This window comes from Anopheles coustani, chromosome X, assembly GCF_943734705.1.
Source record: "Anopheles coustani chromosome X, idAnoCousDA_361_x.2, whole genome shotgun sequence".
In the NCBI taxonomy this organism is placed as follows: Eukaryota; Metazoa; Arthropoda; class Insecta; order Diptera; family Culicidae; genus Anopheles; species Anopheles coustani.
In genome coordinates this window covers 15,215,691-15,236,165 of record NC_071290.1, presented here as the reverse complement: position 1 = coordinate 15,236,165, position 20,475 = coordinate 15,215,691, and the positions used below count along the sequence as shown (strand labels likewise).

The 20,475-nt window shown below is 43.5% G+C and overlaps 4 protein-coding genes across 4 annotated transcripts in view; 3 read left to right on the top strand and 1 right to left on the bottom strand.

Annotated features, from left to right (window-relative positions):
- Positions 1–412: 412 nt before the first annotated feature.
- Positions 413–2,055, bottom strand: LOC131269014 (retinol dehydrogenase 13). Its single transcript, XM_058271323.1, has 3 exons — positions 1,958–2,055; positions 1,035–1,877; positions 413–942 (listed from the first exon to the last, which is right to left on the bottom strand). The coding sequence occupies exons 1-3, from the start codon at positions 2,053–2,055 to the stop codon at positions 828–830; spliced, it is 1,056 nt and encodes a 351-aa protein (XP_058127306.1). The 3' UTR covers positions 413–827.
- Positions 2,056–3,129: 1,074 nt separating this feature from the next.
- Positions 3,130–4,187, top strand: LOC131269188 (tubulin-folding cofactor B-like). Its single transcript, XM_058271523.1, has 2 exons — positions 3,130–3,327; positions 3,390–4,187. The coding sequence occupies exons 1-2, from the start codon at positions 3,205–3,207 to the stop codon at positions 3,990–3,992; spliced, it is 726 nt and encodes a 241-aa protein (XP_058127506.1). The 5' UTR covers positions 3,130–3,204; the 3' UTR covers positions 3,993–4,187.
- Positions 4,188–4,762: 575 nt separating this feature from the next.
- On the top strand, positions 4,763–5,895 carry LOC131269196 (uncharacterized). The gene is made up of 3 exons (XM_058271533.1): positions 4,763–4,880; positions 4,938–5,043; positions 5,106–5,895. Exons 1-3 carry the CDS (start codon positions 4,842–4,844, stop codon positions 5,492–5,494), a joined length of 534 nt encoding a protein of 177 aa, XP_058127516.1. The 5' UTR covers positions 4,763–4,841; the 3' UTR covers positions 5,495–5,895.
- A 2,355-nt stretch (positions 5,896–8,250) lies between these two features.
- LOC131268607 (armadillo segment polarity protein) overlaps positions 8,251–20,475 on the top strand; it is a 40,301-nt gene continuing 28,076 nt past the window's right edge. The window contains exons 1-2 of the mRNA XM_058270830.1: positions 8,251–8,844; positions 16,770–16,836. Coding sequence (XP_058126813.1) covers positions 16,806–16,836 — 31 coding nt within the window. The 5' untranslated portion in view covers positions 8,251–8,844; positions 16,770–16,805. The remainder of the gene's footprint in view (positions 8,845–16,769; positions 16,837–20,475) is intronic.

The window sequence follows — 20,475 nt, the reverse complement described above, 5'->3', positions numbered from 1 at the left end:
AGTTAGATAATAATAAACACAGCAAAAAAGTATTCTATTCTATTTAGCAACCAACATTTCACGGAAAGAGTGATCAAAACGAACCAACCAAAAAGGAAAAGCTCAGTATTGACGGAGTGTGTAAAATTAAGCAAAACTAGTTATAATATTCAGACCAAAACACGTGGCCGGACACAAAGCTACTTAGCCTCCCCCACAATATTCGAACACTACACTCTCATCGTTTTCCAAACACACAGTCGCACATCGCACCGCCCTACCCTGTTTGCCGGATGGGATAAAGAAAACGATCAGGGAAACATTACCCGAACGTATTTGTCTTAAGAAGCGTAAATATCGAATGGACTGGGGAATCGTTTGTACACGTGCAAAAACTAAAAATAAAAAAATCAACAATAACAAAACATAAGAAACGAGGGATGAAAATACACAAGAGAAAAAGAAAATCTAGAGAAATAGAAGAAATATCAGAATTTAATAAAATGGACGAAAGCGAAATGTCATAAACAATCCATGTTATGTTTTTGGATGATCCGAAACGCTCGTGGAAGATGGTTTGCAGATTTTTCGCCGAATGTCCTGGCATAGGGCTATCCTGATGTAAATTAACAGGGCAAGGATTGGTAAGAACTATTTTTTATACGACGTCCGTTCTTTATAGATCCATTAACATCTAAACATTTTTCTAATTTTAGCACAACTAATTAAACCGTAAAGGGATTATGTAGATGGCACCCAAGGTAGGTAAACTTATTTATTAAATCCACGTTCTATTATTTGAAAAACAAAAGAATTTAATGATTGATTTCTCCGTAGTTCCCCGGGTTCTACAATTTTGGCGCATCCTCATCTAGACCGACCGCCTTCATTGCCTCCCGGTATAACCGCTCGGCCAGCTCGTCATCCTTGGCAATCTCGGAGAGTTCAACGCGCTCGCAATCGCTGTGCAAAGTCCGTATGGCGTGAGAATGGAAGAGGAGATCGCCTTATTAGATATTGCCCAGTGGACGGGGGTAATGTAAGGTGGTACTTACTTGAAAAACTCCCCACTTGTTCCAGCAAGCTCGGGGTCTGTAACAAGCCGTACGATTGTCTGCGCCCCCTGGACGGGACTTTTCATGAACAGCCACATCCACGGGTAGGTGAGCACCTTCGCGAACAGTGCTTTCATGATGGGCGAATGGCGCAGATGACCGGTACCCCTGACCAGCCCCGGTGAGCAGCAGTTGACGGTGACACCGTTGGAGCGGTCCCCCTGAAGTCCGGCCGCAAACTTATGTGACAGTATCCGAGTGGCCAGCACGATCGCAAGCTTGGAGTGGGCAAACGCATCCCGCCCGGAGACGGGCGTCGAAAGGCGCAGGTTGAGTGGATCCTCACGGTTCGCTATCTTGCCAGCGGTATAGCCGTGTGCGGACACGTTTACCACTCGCCCACCACCATACTGCGAACGAACCAGGTTCGGGCGGAGCAGCTGCGTCAGCAGAAAGTGCGATAGGAAGTTGCACTGCAGATGCGGCTCGAAACCATCGGGCGTGCGTTCCGGTGGATGAAATATGACGCCGGCGCAATTGACCAGTACATCCACCGCCCGATACGATGCCTGTACTTGCCGCACGAACCTTCGGACACTGTCGAACGAACGGAGATCAAGCGCGAGGACATCCACCCGACACTCGACCGCTTCACGACGCAGCAGTTCTTTCAGCGCTGCACCTTTCTCCGTGCTGCGGCAACCGAGCACCAGCTGGTGCGCTTTCCGGCGCGCTAACTCTCGACACAGTTCGCGCCCGATTCCACCGCATGCCCCTGTCACAACGATCACACGATCGGGGATGGTGTTCCCATTCGGACACGGCTGACCCCCCATGAACGTTCTACAATGGAAGGGCAGGTGTTGATTGCAGTCACATCCGCCTTTGCAGCCTTCTTCCTCTCCGGCTCTGCGAAACCTTACCTGACGGTGCCAACGACGAATACGATCCCAGCCAACACAAATGGCCACCAGCTGGCGAAAGGATCCGCCTCAGCGAGCGCCGTCTTTATCTCTTCCATCGTTGACGGCACGGAAATGGACCTGTAGACAGCACACCAGAAACCAACGGACAGCTCCTCTTCCGGGTACAGTGCGTTGACTGAACGAATCTAGCTATTTGCTGGCTCCAATTGCTGCCGAAGCTTGTGCGTCAACCGTCATGACCGACCGGAACTGATTAATTTGATGCCGCGCCGATCGAGTGTCTGGCAGCGACGGGGAATTGGTTGATGCGAGTGCAACACAGTACATGCTGGTCTTAACCAGTGATGTAGCGTTGGCAAACCCCTTTACTCGTTTTATTTTCGTGAAGTCCAAATTTTTGTTGATCAAATTGCTCTAACGAATCGAATGTTTGCACAAAAACTATGTATATAATGTCCATAAAAAATATCCATATAATTTTGTAAACCGATTTTTTCGTAAAACTACTGGTTGGGTGAGGGATAGACAGAAATTATTCAAGCAACAAAAACTTCTCTACAAACCCGATTTTATACATCAACCTACCAGTGGCACTATGGCCAACTCAATATGTGCAGCTTCAAATTAAATAAACGTTCACTTACTTTGTCGGTCTAAAGCGAACACTGCGAACATTGAGGAGATGGGTATAGAAACTAAACAGATAGTGATTCAATTTTTCTGCTGATTCAGTTTTCACAATGATTAAATTAGATATTCTACATGTCAGCATAGTTCGATATAACTATTTGCGTTGTACCATAGCAAGCTAAGAAAAATAGATTTTGAAATTATGGTTTACTTTTTAAACAAATTTTGTTTATATAAACCTATGTGGGTTGAACCCACCAGTTTAACATAAATCGGTAAATGCTCTGCTAGGTTCATACCGCTACTAAATTAAATTCAATTGTCGCCGTCCATCTCGAGAGACAACTACAAATCGTGGGCTTTGTAGATAGTTACCAAGCAGGATAAAAAAATAAAATATGAAGCTAAATAGGGGAAAAATTAAAACGGAAAATGTAATTGAGTTTCCTTTCTGTTTTGCTAGCCAAGCCGGCGACGGTGTGCGTGGCTTCTACCGCGCATCACTCGACAACACCAAGGAAACGTCAAACGAAAGAACATCAAACTCGGTCGGGTGTAGTCGAATATTTAACCTGCTGTTGCCGCATCGCATTAAAATCCACAGAAAAGTTACAATGGCTCCTACCGAATCGGCTCAAAGATCTGAAACAGTCACAATCAACATTTCAAATTCGCACAACGATGTGATTTCCTTCGAGCGGAAGTATAGTCGGGGGATGACGATAGCCGAGCTTAAGGTAAGGATTGTTCAATGTTTCCTGACCTATTCATCTGTAACATCAATACATCCTTTTTCTAGGGCAAACTAGAAACGATCACAGGAGGATGCGCTGGTACGATGAAGCTGGAGCTGTATAGTGGTTCCCGATTGGTGTGCAAGCTGGATGACGACAGCCAATCGCTCGCAAATTTTCCAATAGAGGACGGCATGCGAATTCACGTTACTGACAACTTTCAGTTCATCCAAGAGAATGTGGCCAAATTTGAGCTGTCGCAGGAGGAATACGACAAAAAGGCGGACAGTTTGAGAAGTTTTCTTAAGAAAAACAAACTCGGCAAGTACAACGAGGAAGAAATGAGCAAGCTGGAAGAGGATCGCAAACGGCAGGAGGAGGAGGAAGAGAAAAAAGTCTCAGAGACGGCCATCGGGGCGCGCTGCCGTGTTACAACCAAGGGTCAACCGACGCGTCTCGGTACGATCATGTACAAAGGATCACTCGACAGCAAGCAGGGAAAGTTTTTCGGCGTCAAGTTTGATGAGCCGCTTGGGGTTAACGATGGCAGTGTTAATGGCAAACGGTACTTTGAATGCGGTCCCAAGTACGGCAGCTTCGTAGCTGTGAAAGCGGTAGAAGTAGGCGATTTTCCACCAGAAGAATTTTCCCTGGAGGACGAGCTGTAAATTGGTTGGATCGCCAACCAGTCATAGTCATTCCTCATTCTAAAGTCTATTACTATTTGCACTGAATTTAGTTATGATTCAGCTCATACCATTCAAATTAAGCTTCAAATGAAATAACGTCCTTTTTTTGCCTTAACAGTACTAACATAAAATATTTCTCATTTATGGAATTAATGTGATCTTTAATAGTAATAATTAAAATGAAAAATAAAAAAAAATCCATTGAATATACGCACCTACTTTTTTATTACTAATCAATACCATATGGCCGAATATCTATCGAATTCCAACCCAATGATGACTTCATGCTTTTAATATATAGTCTAAAATACAATTTTGAAGACAATAGACATATTTTTCTTTTTATACGTTAAAATAATACTAGAATAAAACGTTTTGCAGACAAAAAGTATGGGAAATTTCATACGGTTATTTGTCTATCTTTTACAAGGCTGCTGAAACGAATCCAACCTTGCTTCAAGCATCCTTGGTTAGTTGCTCTACTGTGGTAATATAAATGACAACATATTTTATTGTAGGGTATGGTCACACAAATATATAGCTCATTTTCACGATCGTTGACGGCCAATATAGCATGGTTTTGGAAGAAATTTATTTGTTGATTTAATTTTCTAAATTAATAAAAGATATTGTATGGGTTATTTAAGCAATTTTTGGATAATTTCTTGTTTGTACCCGTTCATTCAAACAAGTGACATCCACCAACAATGCTTCGGATAGTAAACAAACACCTTGTTGACAGTCGTTGGACAGTGTCAAGCTTTGGTTTGGCTCTGGAATAAAGTGTCCCGCACAATTGCAAGTTATATTCTAATTCTATCGGCAAAAATGTCTTCAGAAACCACCGAAAAAGGCGTTGAAGTAGAGGTCAGTGTGCTGGGTACAACCTTTAGCCGAACACTGTACATAGTTCTCTCATTCCAGGCCAATGAAGTCGACTATAAAAGCCAGAAACGAGAACAAATGGAAAGGCGTCAGAGGAGAAATGAGGATCTGGCTCGATTCATTCTAAGCCGCTCTTCAATCTATCGTAAGTAGGACGTACCCCCCATCGATTAAAATCTGATCCATGTTACTGCATTTGTTTTCCAGTCACCCGGATCAACAAAGCACTGTCGCAAATGGCTGCTCGATATAGACTGCAGGAAATTGCACAGGCAATTTTCACCAGCCTTCAGGAGTATCCCCTATTGGCACTTGGCGTTGCGATTGTGATCTTCACCTTCACCCTTCCGTTTCTGGTGTTTATCTTCTTCACCATGACCACAGCTGTAATGGCATTCACCGGATTCGTGCTGATTGAAGGTGCCCTCATCACTGCGGCCTCGGTTATGCTCGTAAGTTTGCTCATCGGTGTTTTTCTAATGGTGGCCATCATAGGCATGATCTTTCTTACCGGCTACTATAGCATGTCACGCATGTACGAATACACTAACAAATTTAACTTGGAAAATGTTCGCGAATATTTACGCGAAATGTAGAAAAGAGCCGCAACTGCGCTTCTTTTCATCACTGTTGATTATTTAAATATGCGGTATTGATATTTGTATTTGAATGGTTTTAGATATGGGGATAAGATTGTTATTATTATTATTACTCATCTCGGTTTTAATCACTGGGCTTTTTCGTATGTCGTGTGATTATATTACTCATCATATCTTATACACGCTGGTTAGCAGTATTAGAACAAGTTACCACGATATTAAAGTTAGGGAAGCTATCTCGAATCATGTGTGCCAACATTCCAAAAAGTGTCTTGAGGGGTAAACAGTGTACTTAATTTTCTAAAGAAATAATAAACATTATTATAAAAGAAATTTTTTTATCCGCTCATCGGCAATAAAGTTATTATTTCCAACAGTACAGTTTTTCAATTAAATGCAAAACGAAATTAGAAGTCTTCGCCCTGTTGAGCAAGTAATTTTGCTGTGCGGTTACAATCAATTGTTGTTCTACTTCCTCCGAAATTCATATTCAATGTATTATTTGCCCTAAGTATTACGCCGACCAACTTTACCAGCTTCTATTTGCAACATGTGAAACCATACTATAACGTCCACTAAAAGTTCTAAATTGCTACAAAATTTACCTCACTGTCATCATATCATATAGTTCGAAAGAAATCAATTGTAAAATTATTTAAACAATAATTTCACGTAAATCAAGACAGGGAAGCACATACATAAAATAAAAATATAGAAAAATCCATTTTATATATAAATAAAATTAATCTAAATTGATGGTTGATAAAAAGTTGAACAATATTTTAACGATTACTCCTGCTCAATAGCAAACATATGTTTATGGGCATCCTTAGCGTCAGATCAAGATCAGTTAAACTTGGAGATATCCGAAGAAAAGCACATCTCTGCTTCGAAATTCTTTTACTAGCACCCTTTGAAGGTTTGAAGCATTAATTTCAATATATTACACGACTAGACTATGACTAGAATTAACAACATCTGAAAAGAGTGTTATTTCCATTCCTCTCTTTAATTACCCTTGCCTCAAATATCCACTGAAATCTTGTAACCCAACCAGGGTGAAAAAATTCGATTTTAGGCGTACCATGATCGTCTTCGGTCATATCTATATGTTAAGGGTTTTTTTTTTGCGTACGTGAATTAGTAAGACCTCTCGTCCAATCGTACAAAACTGAAAAGAGTTGAACGCACTAACTTCAACATGTAAAGGGGACTAACGTTCACATATATTACGGAAGAAGTTTGCATAAAACAGCTGAAGATACAATGGGGACGTCTTTGGTTCTGTAGAGTACTTATCTCGAAGCTTAGAGACGTGAGATATGTTGCATAAGCAGCTATGTTGCGCTTGTTCGTGCATATTTTGCAGCACATCTCCTTGCCGAATGTGATCTTGCAATAACGGCACGTGGTTTCTAGGATTAGTGTTTGCGCCAAAATAACGACAGACAGCGTGATCTGGAATTGATGATTTTTCAATGAAAACTTTACATAAACTCAAAACTATGAAACGAAACGAAAGCTTAGAATTACTCTACACTCGAGTTTGCCGCTTTATGCTCGATACCATTAACGCAACCATTTTTTTATACAGACGCTGCTTTTATGAGCTCAAAAGTCCCTCTTTCTTCCTATATTTAAAAAAAAGAAAAAGTTCTTGCATGTGATTGCTTTTACGAAGTGGGTGAAATTTTGTTCGCCAAAGTTGATTTGCCTTTTTGCACCCCTTACATTAACAACCAGCATTTCTGGAATCATTTTGTATGGAAATTTATCAATTTATACGATTAAAGTCGGTATATTCGGTTCTATAAATCATACGTCTTTAAAAAACATGTTCAAAATCGAAAATCCTAAGAACATATATTATACATTTTTCTGTTTCTACATGAATTGCTACCAACGTACCCGATTATGGCAAAACATCTTATTTAGACATCGATTAACGTTTGTTGTTAGAAGTTTTTAAATTTATTTCTATTGGTCATAAGACTTTAAGAACTGAAACTAAGTGAAAAGTGTTGTTTTTAAAATTTTAAATTTGAATTCTGCGTTTTTTAGCGTCGGGTAATTCTGCCGATTTTAGGACCGGTTCGAACTGTGAAGCGTTACAGGCGTTATCGAACGTAATGGTAACGCCAATCGATTCATGTCGGTTCGATAGATAACGTTCGCGTGTGTGTGTGCGTGCGTATGAATGCGCTCGCGTTTCCCACGGTTCGATTTTACGATGGTATAGGTGAGAGAGCGCCGAATAGAAGAATTGAATCGTAGTAAAAACGATGGCGCTTGTAGTACGCCAATATCCGCTCTATCCGTGTACCCGTGGGGTACACAAAGGAACCATTCATGTACAGGTGTACGTGGTATGCGTGAGAATTTAGGGCAGCATGAGAGGAAAACAAATGGCTTTCGCTCGCACTTGGTTCGCTCTGGCTCGCGTTCCGTGTTTGCTCCGGGGTTTTCTGATGTCCCCTTCCCATGCACCACACCTTCCACCTTCCCCGCAACCTAACACCAGGACAACCCCGCTCACGTGCCGTCACCCACCCACCTCACCCCCTGCGCGATTGAACGATTCAGTCTTGTTATCGCCCTCCCGTTCTCGCTATCGCACAAGCCGAACCGATTTAATTGGTTTGTGCTTTCTTTTCGTCGTGCCCCCTCGTTACGACCAACAAGGATTCTCCAGCAATAGCAGCAGCAGCAGCAGCAGCAACGGCAGCAGCAAGCAGCAAGGTAGAAGCTACACAGCAAGGCAGCAGTTTTCCACCGTCGTCGTCGCCGTACGGAAGACCCAAAAGTGTGCGATCGGTGCGCCCCGGAGTTTTCTGCGTTCCGTTTATTGCTTTTGCTGAATGAAAAGAAAAAATCTAACGTTCTCCTGGCACCTTGAGTTGTGCGTCTTATCTGAGAGGAGGTAACGGAAATATCACGGTTGTAAGAAAAACACACAGTTTTATCATACACGCGGCGCTCTTCGGCAAAACCGTCTGACGGGGCTGCGACGGGGGAGAGGCAGGCAGTGGTTCGTGATTTTCACGCCAAATCACGGTGTGATGTGAGGACAGGGCGCTGTTCAAAAAAAAAAAGGAAAACAACAAAAAGCGACAGTGGTCGTTACCGCCGAGAAAAAACGCATCGTGACAAAACATAGAAATCGTTCGTGTACGGTGGTGACGGTCGTGAGATATTGGACGTGAACAAGTGATTGCTATTACGCTTGTTTTTTGCTGCAAAACTGCTCGCCAAAAACGGGCAGTAGTGCGTGGTGTTGTGTGTACGGGTTTTCCTTAAGTTAATACCGCACGGATTTCCAAACGCAGGCTCAGGCTACGACCGTAACGGTAGGTTTTTACAGCACCCTAAATTATTTTTTACTGGGAAGACAGTCAGCCTTCATCTTAATTGGGCGTGTAGCGCGCGCGGTGGTAACGCGAAATGGGATGAATAATCCGGCGGTGGTGGTGCTTGGCAAACGGGGGCAAAGTATAGGCACGTATCGATTAGGCATCCGCAACGCTCGATGGCCAAACGAAGGGGGGAATTGTTTGACTGGGCAGCCATTTCACACCAATCAATGCTCATCATTTCAAGCAACCGAAAACCGGATCGAAAACTGGAGCCATAACACAAGCCATAAATAAAGCGAACCCCAACGTTCATCGGTCAACATCGTCACCGCCATCGTCGTCGTCGTCGTCGTCAGCCTCTTCGAGCTGGCTTGCTGACCCGTGTATGAGAGTGTTTGTGCTGCAGCTCCCCCATGTACACTACTACTTGGGAGAGAGAGAGAGCGCTCGGTTGGAGCACCGCTCTCAGTATCCACTACCACCACAAGCCAGGTGTGGCCAGCTGGCGGAAGGGAGTGGAGCCCTTGTTTTTTTTTAGCGTTGGCCGTGCAGTTGAAGGGCAACAGGAAACGGGAAGGATGGTTGGATGCGGGGGGAGGAGAGCGGGGGCGCCATCTAGAACCAGCGACCAGGAGATAGGCCAGACGACCCCTGCTCGAATAAGTACCCACTCATTGGGGTGGATGTCTCCCCACTCCCCCTCCCCCTTCCCTGGTGCATACCCTTCTACCTACCCATGAATAGTGGAGGCATCTAGAAATGCACTTTTTTCTCCAAAGCATCTATGAACCGTTCTTGTTTGATTCAACTGGCATACACCATGCATCACTCTGGTAACATTAATTTCAGAAGCACATCTAGGTGCTTTGATGGTTAAAACCATGGCTATGTTTTCTCAGCTCTTTCCATTATTATTATTGGCATTATTCCCAGACCCGGTGGAGGAAAACAACCCTTGTACAAACGCCATATGAATAACACGGTGCTGCGATCATGTTAGTCAATCGAATATTATGCCAATACAAGAAGGAGAGTGGCTTTGGAGATCGAAACAAGCAGAGATCTTTCGCGAGCAGTTCCTTTCTGGTAACTAGCATGGTTACCGTTATCGCCTTTATTGTAAGAAATTGTCTCGTCCTTTTTAGGTAATAATTGAACAAAAGGCTGCTTTTAAAAATGTTGCAGAAAACAGCGAACTCGTCGTGGCTTTAATGTGTTCGAAGGAAACGGGTTCCAATGCAGAACATCGATCCATCCAGTGCCTGGGGATGCAAATAAGATATAAAAACATACAACCTCGGTGCAGAGTTACCCTGGAAACCTTGCTGAGTCATTTCTGATTGATGTTCTGCAAGTGCAATTCACAAACGGGTATTGCACTGGGTGGCCTCGTTTTGCTTGTGTGAGGAAGCAAAACTACCACCATTCCAGCGAAAGATCTTCCAAACGAAGATCGGTTTCTGTCACCTATGTTCTGCCTTTACAGCCGAGATGGTTGCCCTCAGGGTGGGTTTTTTTCTCTCCCCGTTTTACAGGCAGGTACCTCGCGCAGGCAAGTACCGTGGATGCTGTATGTAAACAGCATTTCAAAATGGCTGCTAGCCCTCCAGTGCGTAAACTGGTTTGCACCGGGTTGTGGGCCCGAGGGAGGAGGAGGTTTGGAATGGGAGGGAAAAGGACGGCACATGGCCGAGATGGAAGTAAACGGCTTCTCAGCGGGATGTTAGTCACCGAAAAGTGCCTGCTGGTGCTTTGATGCTCGTGGGTGCGTGTTAAGCAGTCGAACCGGTGGTGGTGTTGGTGGTGTTATGCTCGCACCAGAAGCCATGCTGCGAATGAAAAGTGCACAATACACCAACGGAAAACTTCCTCCCTATGCTTCCAGCCATAAAACATACAAGGCCTATCACCAGGAACATAGAAAATGCAGGTTCCGAGACCACCGTATCCGTTTTAGCAGCTCAAGAACTGCATGCTCGCTTTTCGCCAGCATTTGGCAGGTTTACCTGCCGCACCGTGGAAAACGCACCATCAAATTTTCACCGAATTTTTGTATGCTTCCAAATTGCTCCCTCTCGCTCTATTCGTATCTATTTTTCCTCTAACGGTATAGCATCGTTGTGTTGGGGTTTGTTGGTAATACGGGTGTGTGTGTGTGTGGCAGAGTTTTATGTGAATGGTCCGAGGGGTAGCATAGTGCAGGACGCGGCGGCTGGTTGGTGGCAGGATGGTCAGGCGAAGAAGTCTGAAGCGTGAGGAATGCGCATCATCGATGATTTCATTGCAGTTGCCTCAAACACACAGGCAACTTGTGTGCGTGCACGAGCAAGTTGTTTATTAGGATGCGTTTTGTCTCGAGACGCCTCAACAAACTCAACACTTGTGTCAAACAACCAATAGAAGCCAACCCCAAAACAATCCATTTTCCGCTGGAGCTAATTTGTGACTGAGAGCAGCCGTTTTATCAAAGAAATCCCGCAAAAACTGGAAGTGCGTTATAGCGGTAAACAATCAAAGTTAAAGCTCCTGTGTATGAGTGTTGTGTGTGCGCGCGTAAGTGACCAAACATCATCCCTAAAACATAAAACTTCCATCGTGTGTGGACCAATGGCAAATGAGAATCGCATCGAAATATTCGAATTGGTAGAATATTGTGTTTGAAAACAATCAAAATGTCAGGGAAAACTGTTTTCCAAAATCATATTCTATCGACGCATCGAATCGAGTTGGTTGGTGGAATTTAACTTGATTGAAGAGTGTGTTCTAACAATACGGCAACGTCCGTCATACCCCAATAAATAATAAGAGTGTGTTCTGGCCAAGTTCAAGCACGCGATTCTGAATTTATCTACCTCAACCAGCATCCTCTTTCGTTTTCACTCTGCGCACCGTCAAAGTTCTTATATGGTTTCAAGAAGTTTTCATCCATGCACATTCCATTCATTGGTAGAAAAAAAAACATCGCCACCGGAAAAAGAACGTTCAAATGTTCCGCACCCCTTACCTTCCCCGGCGAAAGGGAATTCCAATTGGAATGGGTAACATCGCACAGTGGGCTAGCTGGTCGCTTTTCTTCCGGTCAATTGTTATATTTGGGTTTTCACTGCTGTAACAATTTTTTGGCTTTGTTTGTTGGGTTCGTGAGCAAGCCATGCATTCTTATTGGGATCTTTTTCTTGCTATTTTAATGGTTCTAGTTTTATTAGCATATGATTTGAAAGTTTTACGCCCGACCCAAAATTCAAATGTATTCTAATCTTAAAATTTATTTCTTGATAAAAATAATGATAGATAATCTTAACCAGATAAGTTTCTTGCAGGCGTAGTGCATTCAGCAGCACTGAAAATACATTACAAATCATGTATTTCATGGTTCGCTTTTCTTATATCATATGGTAGCGTTTCCGTGCGCGAAGAAAATAAACAAACAATCTACTCGAACCACATCGCGAACGGCATACACTATGCGCATTTATTCTAACGCCTTTTTTCCCCAAACCAGCGCACTCCAAATCACGTTTCTTGCGGACCGTTTGTTTATCTCTCGGTGGTTTAGTAAACATCGCTCTAAAAATAAATAATAATTCACTTGTTTTAAGCGAAATTAGCACCATCCGCCCGTCCCAATGCACACTGGTCCGGTTTACGATGCTTTGAGAAGAGGAATACCTTTTTTTTTTTTTGGTAGCAAAATCGGAAAAAGGCTCTGAGGCAGAGGATGCCTTTGTGAGGGAGATTTAGCGAAGCCACGGGGGAGATGTGCGAATATTTAGAATAGGTCTTCTACCCGTAAAGTTCTGGGCAGCGGTAAAACTTCCTTCTTCCACATTCTACAAATTCGCAGAATATGATTAGTTCGCACAGAACCGGCGAGTCGTACGGTTCGTGACACGCTGTCATATGTTTTGCAGTTAGTAAGATTAAGTTTTACAGTTTAAATCGAACCAGTTTCAAACGCATTGTTCTGGTTTGTTAGGGTTTTAATAACAGTGCTTCGAAGGAGTGAGTCACGTGCGGTTCAAATGTCGGCTTACTAAAACGGTAAATTTAAAGACAAACTAGATTGCCACTTCCTGCTCGACGATTATACAGGAGCGGACAAATGTTGGTCCATCGCGCATGCAGACACGCTTGGTGCCAGGTATACAGACGCCATCACCGCGCACGTTTTCTGTATGCTGTGAAGAAACTCTTTCAACGCTTTGCAACGTGACCGTCCTCGGCTCGGGGGTAACACCAGAGACGCCGTGCCCGAATGACTAACTTCGATATAATTCCAACTTGGTGACGCACGTTTCCAGGTGCGAGATACCAATTGCCATGTGCTGGTAAAGTTTGTCACTTGGAGTCGGCACTACTGGCACGATTGTTTTGTTGTGATGTGCAAAGACAGCTTTTTTCCAGTTGGCCCGTGCGAAATGCGTCATACTTTAGAACAGGAGTCTGCTTACGTTTCCCGATAGGTGTCAGATGATGAACAGCGCCCGAAACTGGCAACCAGATACCTTGAATGATGTTTTAATACTTTGAAAGTGATATTAAACCACGATTTAAAAAGAGCACCAATTTTCTAAACTGGAAAGCAGCATGAAACAATGATATCAATTAAAAATTTGCGAAGTTTTGACCATTAATTAATTTGAAAACTAATTCTGAGATTTTGTACGCCTTTAACATGTAATTGTTTGTTCTTTATAGTTTAAATGGGTTTCTTTTATTATATTTGAAACCGTGTCCTAAAGTTGTTTTATCATAGTGATTTTTCTTTAAAGCGTACTCTTAGTAATTAGTCGCTTCAATAAGTTTTGAATGTATTGAAATACGATCGAAAAAGTTTGCCATGGTATGGAATATCTCGTCAACAGTTTGAATTTCTCGTCAATATTTAACAGTTTCACTGGACCGTTTATAGGGAAGAATAATCTTGAACAAAACCGACTAGAATTTGAAAAGGGGTTTTGTAAGTTCCACAAAAACTTTCCCCTTCTTGTGTATTTGAAATGGTTCAAATGATTTGGGTCTTGCTCCGTCTTTGTCACGTTTCTTTCGATAAAATATGTGTTATTATTCAAGTAGGAAAACACAAAACACGATGTGGGATTTACTGTAAAACAACCTCCCAAAAGAACGTACCAGGGTTTTGTTGCGCTATTTTTCGTTTTTTTTTATTACGAGGAAATCAGCTAATCACAAATTCGCAGAAAAAAGCTTCGCCAATCTCGTACACTCGCGTTTCGGTGTCGCTTGCAGTATTTTATGTTTGTTTTATTGCTCCCTTTCCTGGAATAAACTTTAGCACCCGGAACTGTTCTCACTGGTAACTGGAAGTGATTCAGCGCTCGCGGAACGGTGGGGTCTTTAGTTGTCTATTAGAGTTGTGTAATTCCGATTGAGATTCGTAAATCTTTGCTTCTTTTTCGAGATTTATGAATCTTTTTTAGAGAGATTCACGAATCCCAAAGATTCCTTTAACAAACAAGAAAAGTAAAAAACATGGGAATCGACACACCCTTTTTTCATCCCCTAATCCACGCCAATGAAACAATCATGAAGATTCCTGAAAGATTCATGAAAGAATAATGAGGATTCATTAACACGTTCAAAGCCGAGCATTTTTAGAACAATATTTTAGTACAATCATTTTTGAGATTTAAACAAATAACAAATGAACTAAGCTTTCCTAAGGATAAATTTGTACATTTACCATAGGCTATTACTGTGTTAGTGTAATAATATTTGATTTTCGTGACAAGTTCCCGATTGCCTGTTACCGTCTATGTGGGTCATTGGCAGTGAACGTGTTAAGGTTTCGAAAGTTTCATCAATGTATTAAGATTGAAATCCCAAAAGATTCATGAATCAATCTGAATGAATCTTAGTTGATTCAAATGAATGAATATCGCCTAAAGATCAATGAGGCACAGCGCTGTTGTCTATGGATGTTTTCTCCGCATTTAAAACTTACATCGATCTCAAAAGGGAAGCAAACGTCACAAAGGAGTTAGTTCGAATGCTGTTATAACATTAGATCCGCATCTGTAAGTGATCGCGAATAATTCTGCATTCTGATTGCCCCAGTTTTTGTTCCAGCCTCTGAAATAGGAATTGGCGCGAACAGCACGTGGCTCTGTGGTGGTAAACCTTGCGTCAGGGGCATGCCCCATATGTTGCCCTCCCGGTCGGTTCTTCGGCCAGCAATCGTGTTTTCCAAACACCTTCTTCCGCCACATGTTGCTGTTGCTATCGTTATTTTAAAAAGTGGCAATAACAATTTCGCGTCCACTCTTCATTGCGATTGACACTTGTTTTGTTTACCTGCGGGAGAGCGCGCATCTGCTTCGTCTAGCGTCGCCTCCCACCCCCCTCGTTGTTGCACATGCAACCGTTTGGCGGATAAATATACCGGCTTGTGCCAAATAGCGTCTAGACGTCGACACATGTGTGGGGCACGTCCCAATGTTCGCTGCTTTATGGAACGCCGTGATAGACGAGTCATTAATAGAACGTTTTGCTGGCCGATCGCCTCCCCCGCTAGCAGGGGGGAACAATTTATGTGTTTTTTTTTGTGTGTATTTCATTTTCACCATTCATGTAGGAGAAAGAAAATTGGTACCATATGTGCGACATATTGTTGTTTTGCGTTCTGCTTTGTGGATCTTTCTTCGTGGAACGGAGAATCAATTTTCTCGGGGTTTCAAGGTTATGTAAAAATATCACATCTTCCGACGAGCGTGAAGCATCGGAGGCTCAGTCGAGCTCTCATGGCGGTTCATTGAGGTCCATAAAATGCATAAAAATGGTTGGACATGTAGCGTTTCGTCGAAGGGAAAACTTCCCGGTCTCACTCCCAGGCCCGATTTCGATGGGCGTGGAGGTGCAGAAGCTGTCCCGGGAAGGGACTCCGAACCGATATGCTAATGCTTTATGTGTCCGCTTTGCGTGCGGAGAGGTAAAAAAAAAACCAACCTTCACACAGGAAGAGGCGGTGCCGGGTACAAATGAGGGATAAAATGTGTCGACTGTTCGGGTGCTCCGAAGATGACACCCGACTTCTTCGGGCCACTGGACCACTGCTGGAAACGTTCGGGCCCACCTACCTGCGTGCAAGTTCCGGGTCAAACATCATCTGTTTGCAATAAATTTGTCTCGTTGAAACCCCTTGAAAGGCAAACGGATCCCGCGATGATAACGAGTCCGATGGGCTCTTACGTAAATCGTTTGCGCCTTCCACGGCGTTTAGAAGCGACGAAGGGACTCCCGTTGGAAACAATAACAACCCAGTGAACGGGAAAAACACATTTTTTCCGAGGAAACTATCCTTCCGAAAATACATAGCTGTCAAATTGGCCTTCTCTTGAGCTCCAGCAGTGTTGTACCAGAAGAAGTGTTGAGTTACATCGCTTCTAACCACTGCGAGGGACTAGACAGGCCGGCAACACGTTACCAAACTATAAAGACAATTCGATTCTCCAAGAATTCCATCGGACCCTAATCGGGACTTCATAGGGGAATGGAAAGATGCTTGTTTTAAAAATACTCTTTGCCCCGGGCGAGAGGTTATGAAACAAACCTTGTTTGCTTGCTTCGTCAATTATTTTCGCGAAAACGAGGTTAGGTTGGAACCGCTAGAACATCGCGATCTCGCACTCATCGGCACGGATTCGCGGAACACACACACACACACACATACATTCGCCTATCAATCGTTCGATCTCCGCGCCTTGGGTTGTAAAAGCTGAGCCCCATGAGTGATTTATGGCGTTGCACATGTTTTGCAGCGATGTGCGGCGGGCGTGACAAAACTCTCCACTTCCACCCGTCTAACACTTTCTTCCCTTCTTTTCTTCTCTCTCTCTCTCTCTTCCATGGATCCGGCGATCTCGATCGATCGAACCAACAAACCTCGTCATCCGCCTCAGGCGTGAGATTGTTCGCCGCCCGTACGCGCCATCAGCATGAGCTATCAGATGCCGCAAAATAGAACAAGTGAGTACAAGTGTATAGTTTGTTTTGCATGTTACCGTTCCCAGGGCCCCGGTACGTCCCTGGGTTATGTTTAATTTAATCTGTAGTTTGTAGTGATTAGAAAAGGGAAGGCTTTCCCCGGACTATTTATTATCTATTTTACAAATCGAAACTTTCATAAACAGGCAATGACTGGTAGTCTGAGCAATGTATTTTTTTGGTTTTTAATATTATTTGCAACTCCTCGCAAATCCGGTTCGTCGGGGATATGGTTCGGTTCTTGGAAAGTTAAGCTGGGACAGCTGGGTCAAAAACTGGATTTTGTGAAACAAGATCTGAATGTTTATAGCCTTCCTCGCCGAAACGGTGTTGCGACTTTAATAACAAGTGAAGAGTCGTTAACTTTGCGGTGGCATGTTCTAAAAATCGTCAATCCTTCAGTGAACTTCTTTTATATTACTTTTGTTTGGATACTGTGAAGAGAGTCTAATTTCAGGTTTATGCATTGCACACAGTACAAATCAATTTCCCTTACCACATTGACTGCCGAGCGTTTTTAGCACACTTTTTTAGTACAATCTCTTTTGATTAAACTTGTTCATAACATTTATCAAACAGCCAGATTTCGAAGGCCAAGCAAAGACTTAGCTTTCCAAAGAACTCGGTTTTGATATTATTATGGGTTTCATGTTGCATTTTCATTTATTTATGAGGCAAACACTTTTTAGAACAAATGTTGTTGTCACCCATTTTTGGGTGACACGGCAGTCAACGTGTTAATCCGACCATTCCGGATTAAGTGTAAGCGTCTGCGTAACCTATTTTATTATATTCCCGTTTAACGTACGCTAAGAAGCGACACACGGCAATGTTTTTCTTGACTGCAGATGCTAATTACCTCCAGATGGGAACTGCAAACGGACTGGCTAAGGTATAAAAATACGCACCAAAGGTAGTCCGGTCCAGGACCGGTATGGAAATTGAGTACTAAAATGTTTTTATTGCTCGCCAAACTGAACAACAAGGTGTTTTAATCTATTCCACGCGTGGGATACTCCGGGGTTTGGGTTTTTGGCTTCGGCCTTTTGCAGGCATGGGGTGGAATAGATGACGGAAAACTGTGATGAGTAGAAGAATGTCACCTCGACTACACTCGCCCAAGAGCCAGGCGCTGGTAAAGCCGATCCGCGAATCTGTTGGCCAACGGAACCGGGTTCGCTCGGAACCGGGGAAACATCCAGCTTTATTTATTTAAGTGTCATTTTATTACTCTATTGGAAATCGAATTGGATTCGAGTAAGGACCCGAAGGATTAAGCGATCGCTCGCGTGGTTCTGGTGGTGGGGAGCGAGATGAACGAGATGCTCATCGCGCCTCGAGCGTCGTAATTCGCCCCGGGAGAAATATGCCCAGCCGGGTAATATTATTATTATTATGTCCCGCGTTTTTATTGCCCCTTGGATTTTCAATTTTGTCACACACGGGGGGGGGGATGTCTTGCGAAAAGCCTCCGCTGATCCTCAGCCTATCGCCCGTTTGCTTTTAATCCTTCGCGCCGTTAAGATACGGTAAATTGGATCGTATTAAAAAAAATTATTGTAAAAGTAATAACCCATATGAAACTTGTAAACCAATGAACTCACTGAAGAAGCGAGACGTTGGTAGAGGGGGACACGGGAATGCAATTTCGCTTGCCATCCAGATGCATGTGCAGGCACCGGGGGCATATTTCATTAGCGCAACTGCATGCGTGCGATTGTAAATTTCGAATGCCAACAACCACGGGAGAAGGAATCTGTGGATCGGAAAAGTAGAAGGGGACACAATCCGGGCGCGACTGGTGGTATTTAAATGTATCTTCCATCAAATGTGCGTAACCATTTTCGATTGCCATTTGTGACGGCATTAACGGGCCATTTTGCGTTCTGATTTGAGCTGAAAACATGATGACAATTTTATAGCTCGACCAATGGTGTACTAAAATACAAGTTTTCCCTCTAATGAAAGGTGGCGGAGCTATATATTACTGAATTTACTGCAATAAGTTGGAAGTATGAAAAGATGTTTCGAGATCTACCTGATCGTGGTTTGAACCATTCTAAATATCTTGTCTAAGCAAACACTCTCTACTTTATGTCTCAGAACCCAGCTCTATTTACCTATCATAGACACCTCCCCGCAGCTAAATCAGCCATCGAAATGGTCATCGATGTTACTATTTCATATACCTCATACTTGCAAAATCGCAAGTTCACCCAGTTCCAGCTATTTTGCGCATTGCGTTATAATACTTTGCACAGTAAAGATTTTGTGTTTCTTTTTATTATTTTAAATTATTTCTTGAGGATTCCTACGAAAAATGTTTAAGATACCACTTTGGCATCGTTCTTTCATATGACAAACCGACTTTGGACATGGGTTACATGATATGTCAAACCAAATGACCGGTTTCTGAGCCACTGTGCCCGGTTTCAGATCTTTGACGGATTAGTCTAGCACATCTTATACGGATGCACAGGGATATAGGATTGGAGATCAGGAATGGACACAGGGATCATGTAAAAACACTCTTCCCCCATCAGAGCTCTGTGCCCACAAATCTTCTCAGAGAGCCATAATGCACCTCGTCCAGAATACCAGAGCCCAGACGTCGTGCCCTTTCGATCTTAAATCATTTTACGTCCAAACGTTCTGGAACAATATGGCTTAAGGGCGTTCGTCTTGGAGCTGCTCAGAATTGACGGAAAGGTATCGATATGAGCCTTTGGTTACATCTCGAGTCGGTTAATAGTCGGTTCTGCACACGAAGCACTCGTAAAAGGTGGTGCAATTTCAAGAGCGTCGACATTTGCCCCCTGTTCTGCGGGCCGAGCCGGGCCTGTGTGTCATTTATGTCCCGAACGATTCCAACTCCACGATCTAGGTTGCTTCGTCACTGTTGCCCCAGGTTATGGGTTCGCCAAGACAACCGCAAGGTAAAGAGGAGCGAAATTCAATAAGAACCAGATGTCGACGAGCTGCCACTTTCGGTGAAGCGTCACACTGTCTAGGGACGCAGCGTTCTCATTTTTTTTTTTTTTTTGTCCGAAGACACTCCCGAAAACGGTGCTACTCTCCCGGAACGGTAGGTTCCCAGGGCAACCTAGGAGGCAGTGCTAGGGCTTTCTCTTTCCAGCGACCAGAAGGTTCCTGGATAAGCGGGTCGTTTTAGTAATTTGACGCTGCTACTTGCAAGTAGGAACATGTTAAACATATCGCGCATTTGCTTTTAGCCTTCTCCATCCTTCGTTGGTGTGAAGTGAAGTCGAGCCGAGTGTGAAGCGTCATACAGCGCAAAACCCTTGACTGACATGTTTACGAGCCATATTTCACGCGCTGGGAAATATGATGCCCCCGGGACTTCCAGAGAGAGACGCTAGGCGTGTGAGAACAACCCGGCATTTCGGTAGCGCTTGTCCAGTGTTTGGTCTTATTCTCGTCTCCACGCCTAAGCAAATCGCCAGACTTTGGGATCGGTTCAGCAAAAGGACCTTCCACGCTGGAAACTCCAACAAGGAGCTATTGGGTACAAAGCAACAACGCGGAAGGTGGAGCCTAAGCCTACTGTTGTTGGGCCGCGCGATGTTGGGGCAACAGATTGTCGGCGTGCTACAAAATGGC

Coding starts and splice junctions, on each gene's coding strand:
- LOC131269188 (XM_058271523.1), top strand. CDS start 3,205: ATGGCTCCTACCGAATCGGCTCAAAGATCTGAAACAGTCACAATCAAC. Junction 3,328..3,389: donor TGACGATAGCCGAGCTTAAG/GTAAGGATTGTT, acceptor TCCTTTTTCTAG/GGCAAACTAGAAACGATCAC.
- LOC131269014 (XM_058271323.1), bottom strand. CDS start 2,055: ATGGAAGAGATAAAGACGGCGCTCGCTGAGGCGGATCCTTTCGCCAGC. Junction 1,878..1,957: donor TTCGTCGTTGGCACCGTCAG/GTAAGGTTTCGC, acceptor CTTCCATTGTAG/AACGTTCATGGGGGGTCAGC. Junction 943..1,034: donor ACAAGTGGGGAGTTTTTCAA/GTAAGTACCACC, acceptor GACTTTGCACAG/CGATTGCGAGCGCGTTGAAC.
- LOC131269196 (XM_058271533.1), top strand. CDS start 4,842: ATGTCTTCAGAAACCACCGAAAAAGGCGTTGAAGTAGAG. Junction 4,881..4,937: donor AAAAAGGCGTTGAAGTAGAG/GTCAGTGTGCTG, acceptor CTCTCATTCCAG/GCCAATGAAGTCGACTATAA. Junction 5,044..5,105: donor AAGCCGCTCTTCAATCTATC/GTAAGTAGGACG, acceptor TTTGTTTTCCAG/TCACCCGGATCAACAAAGCA.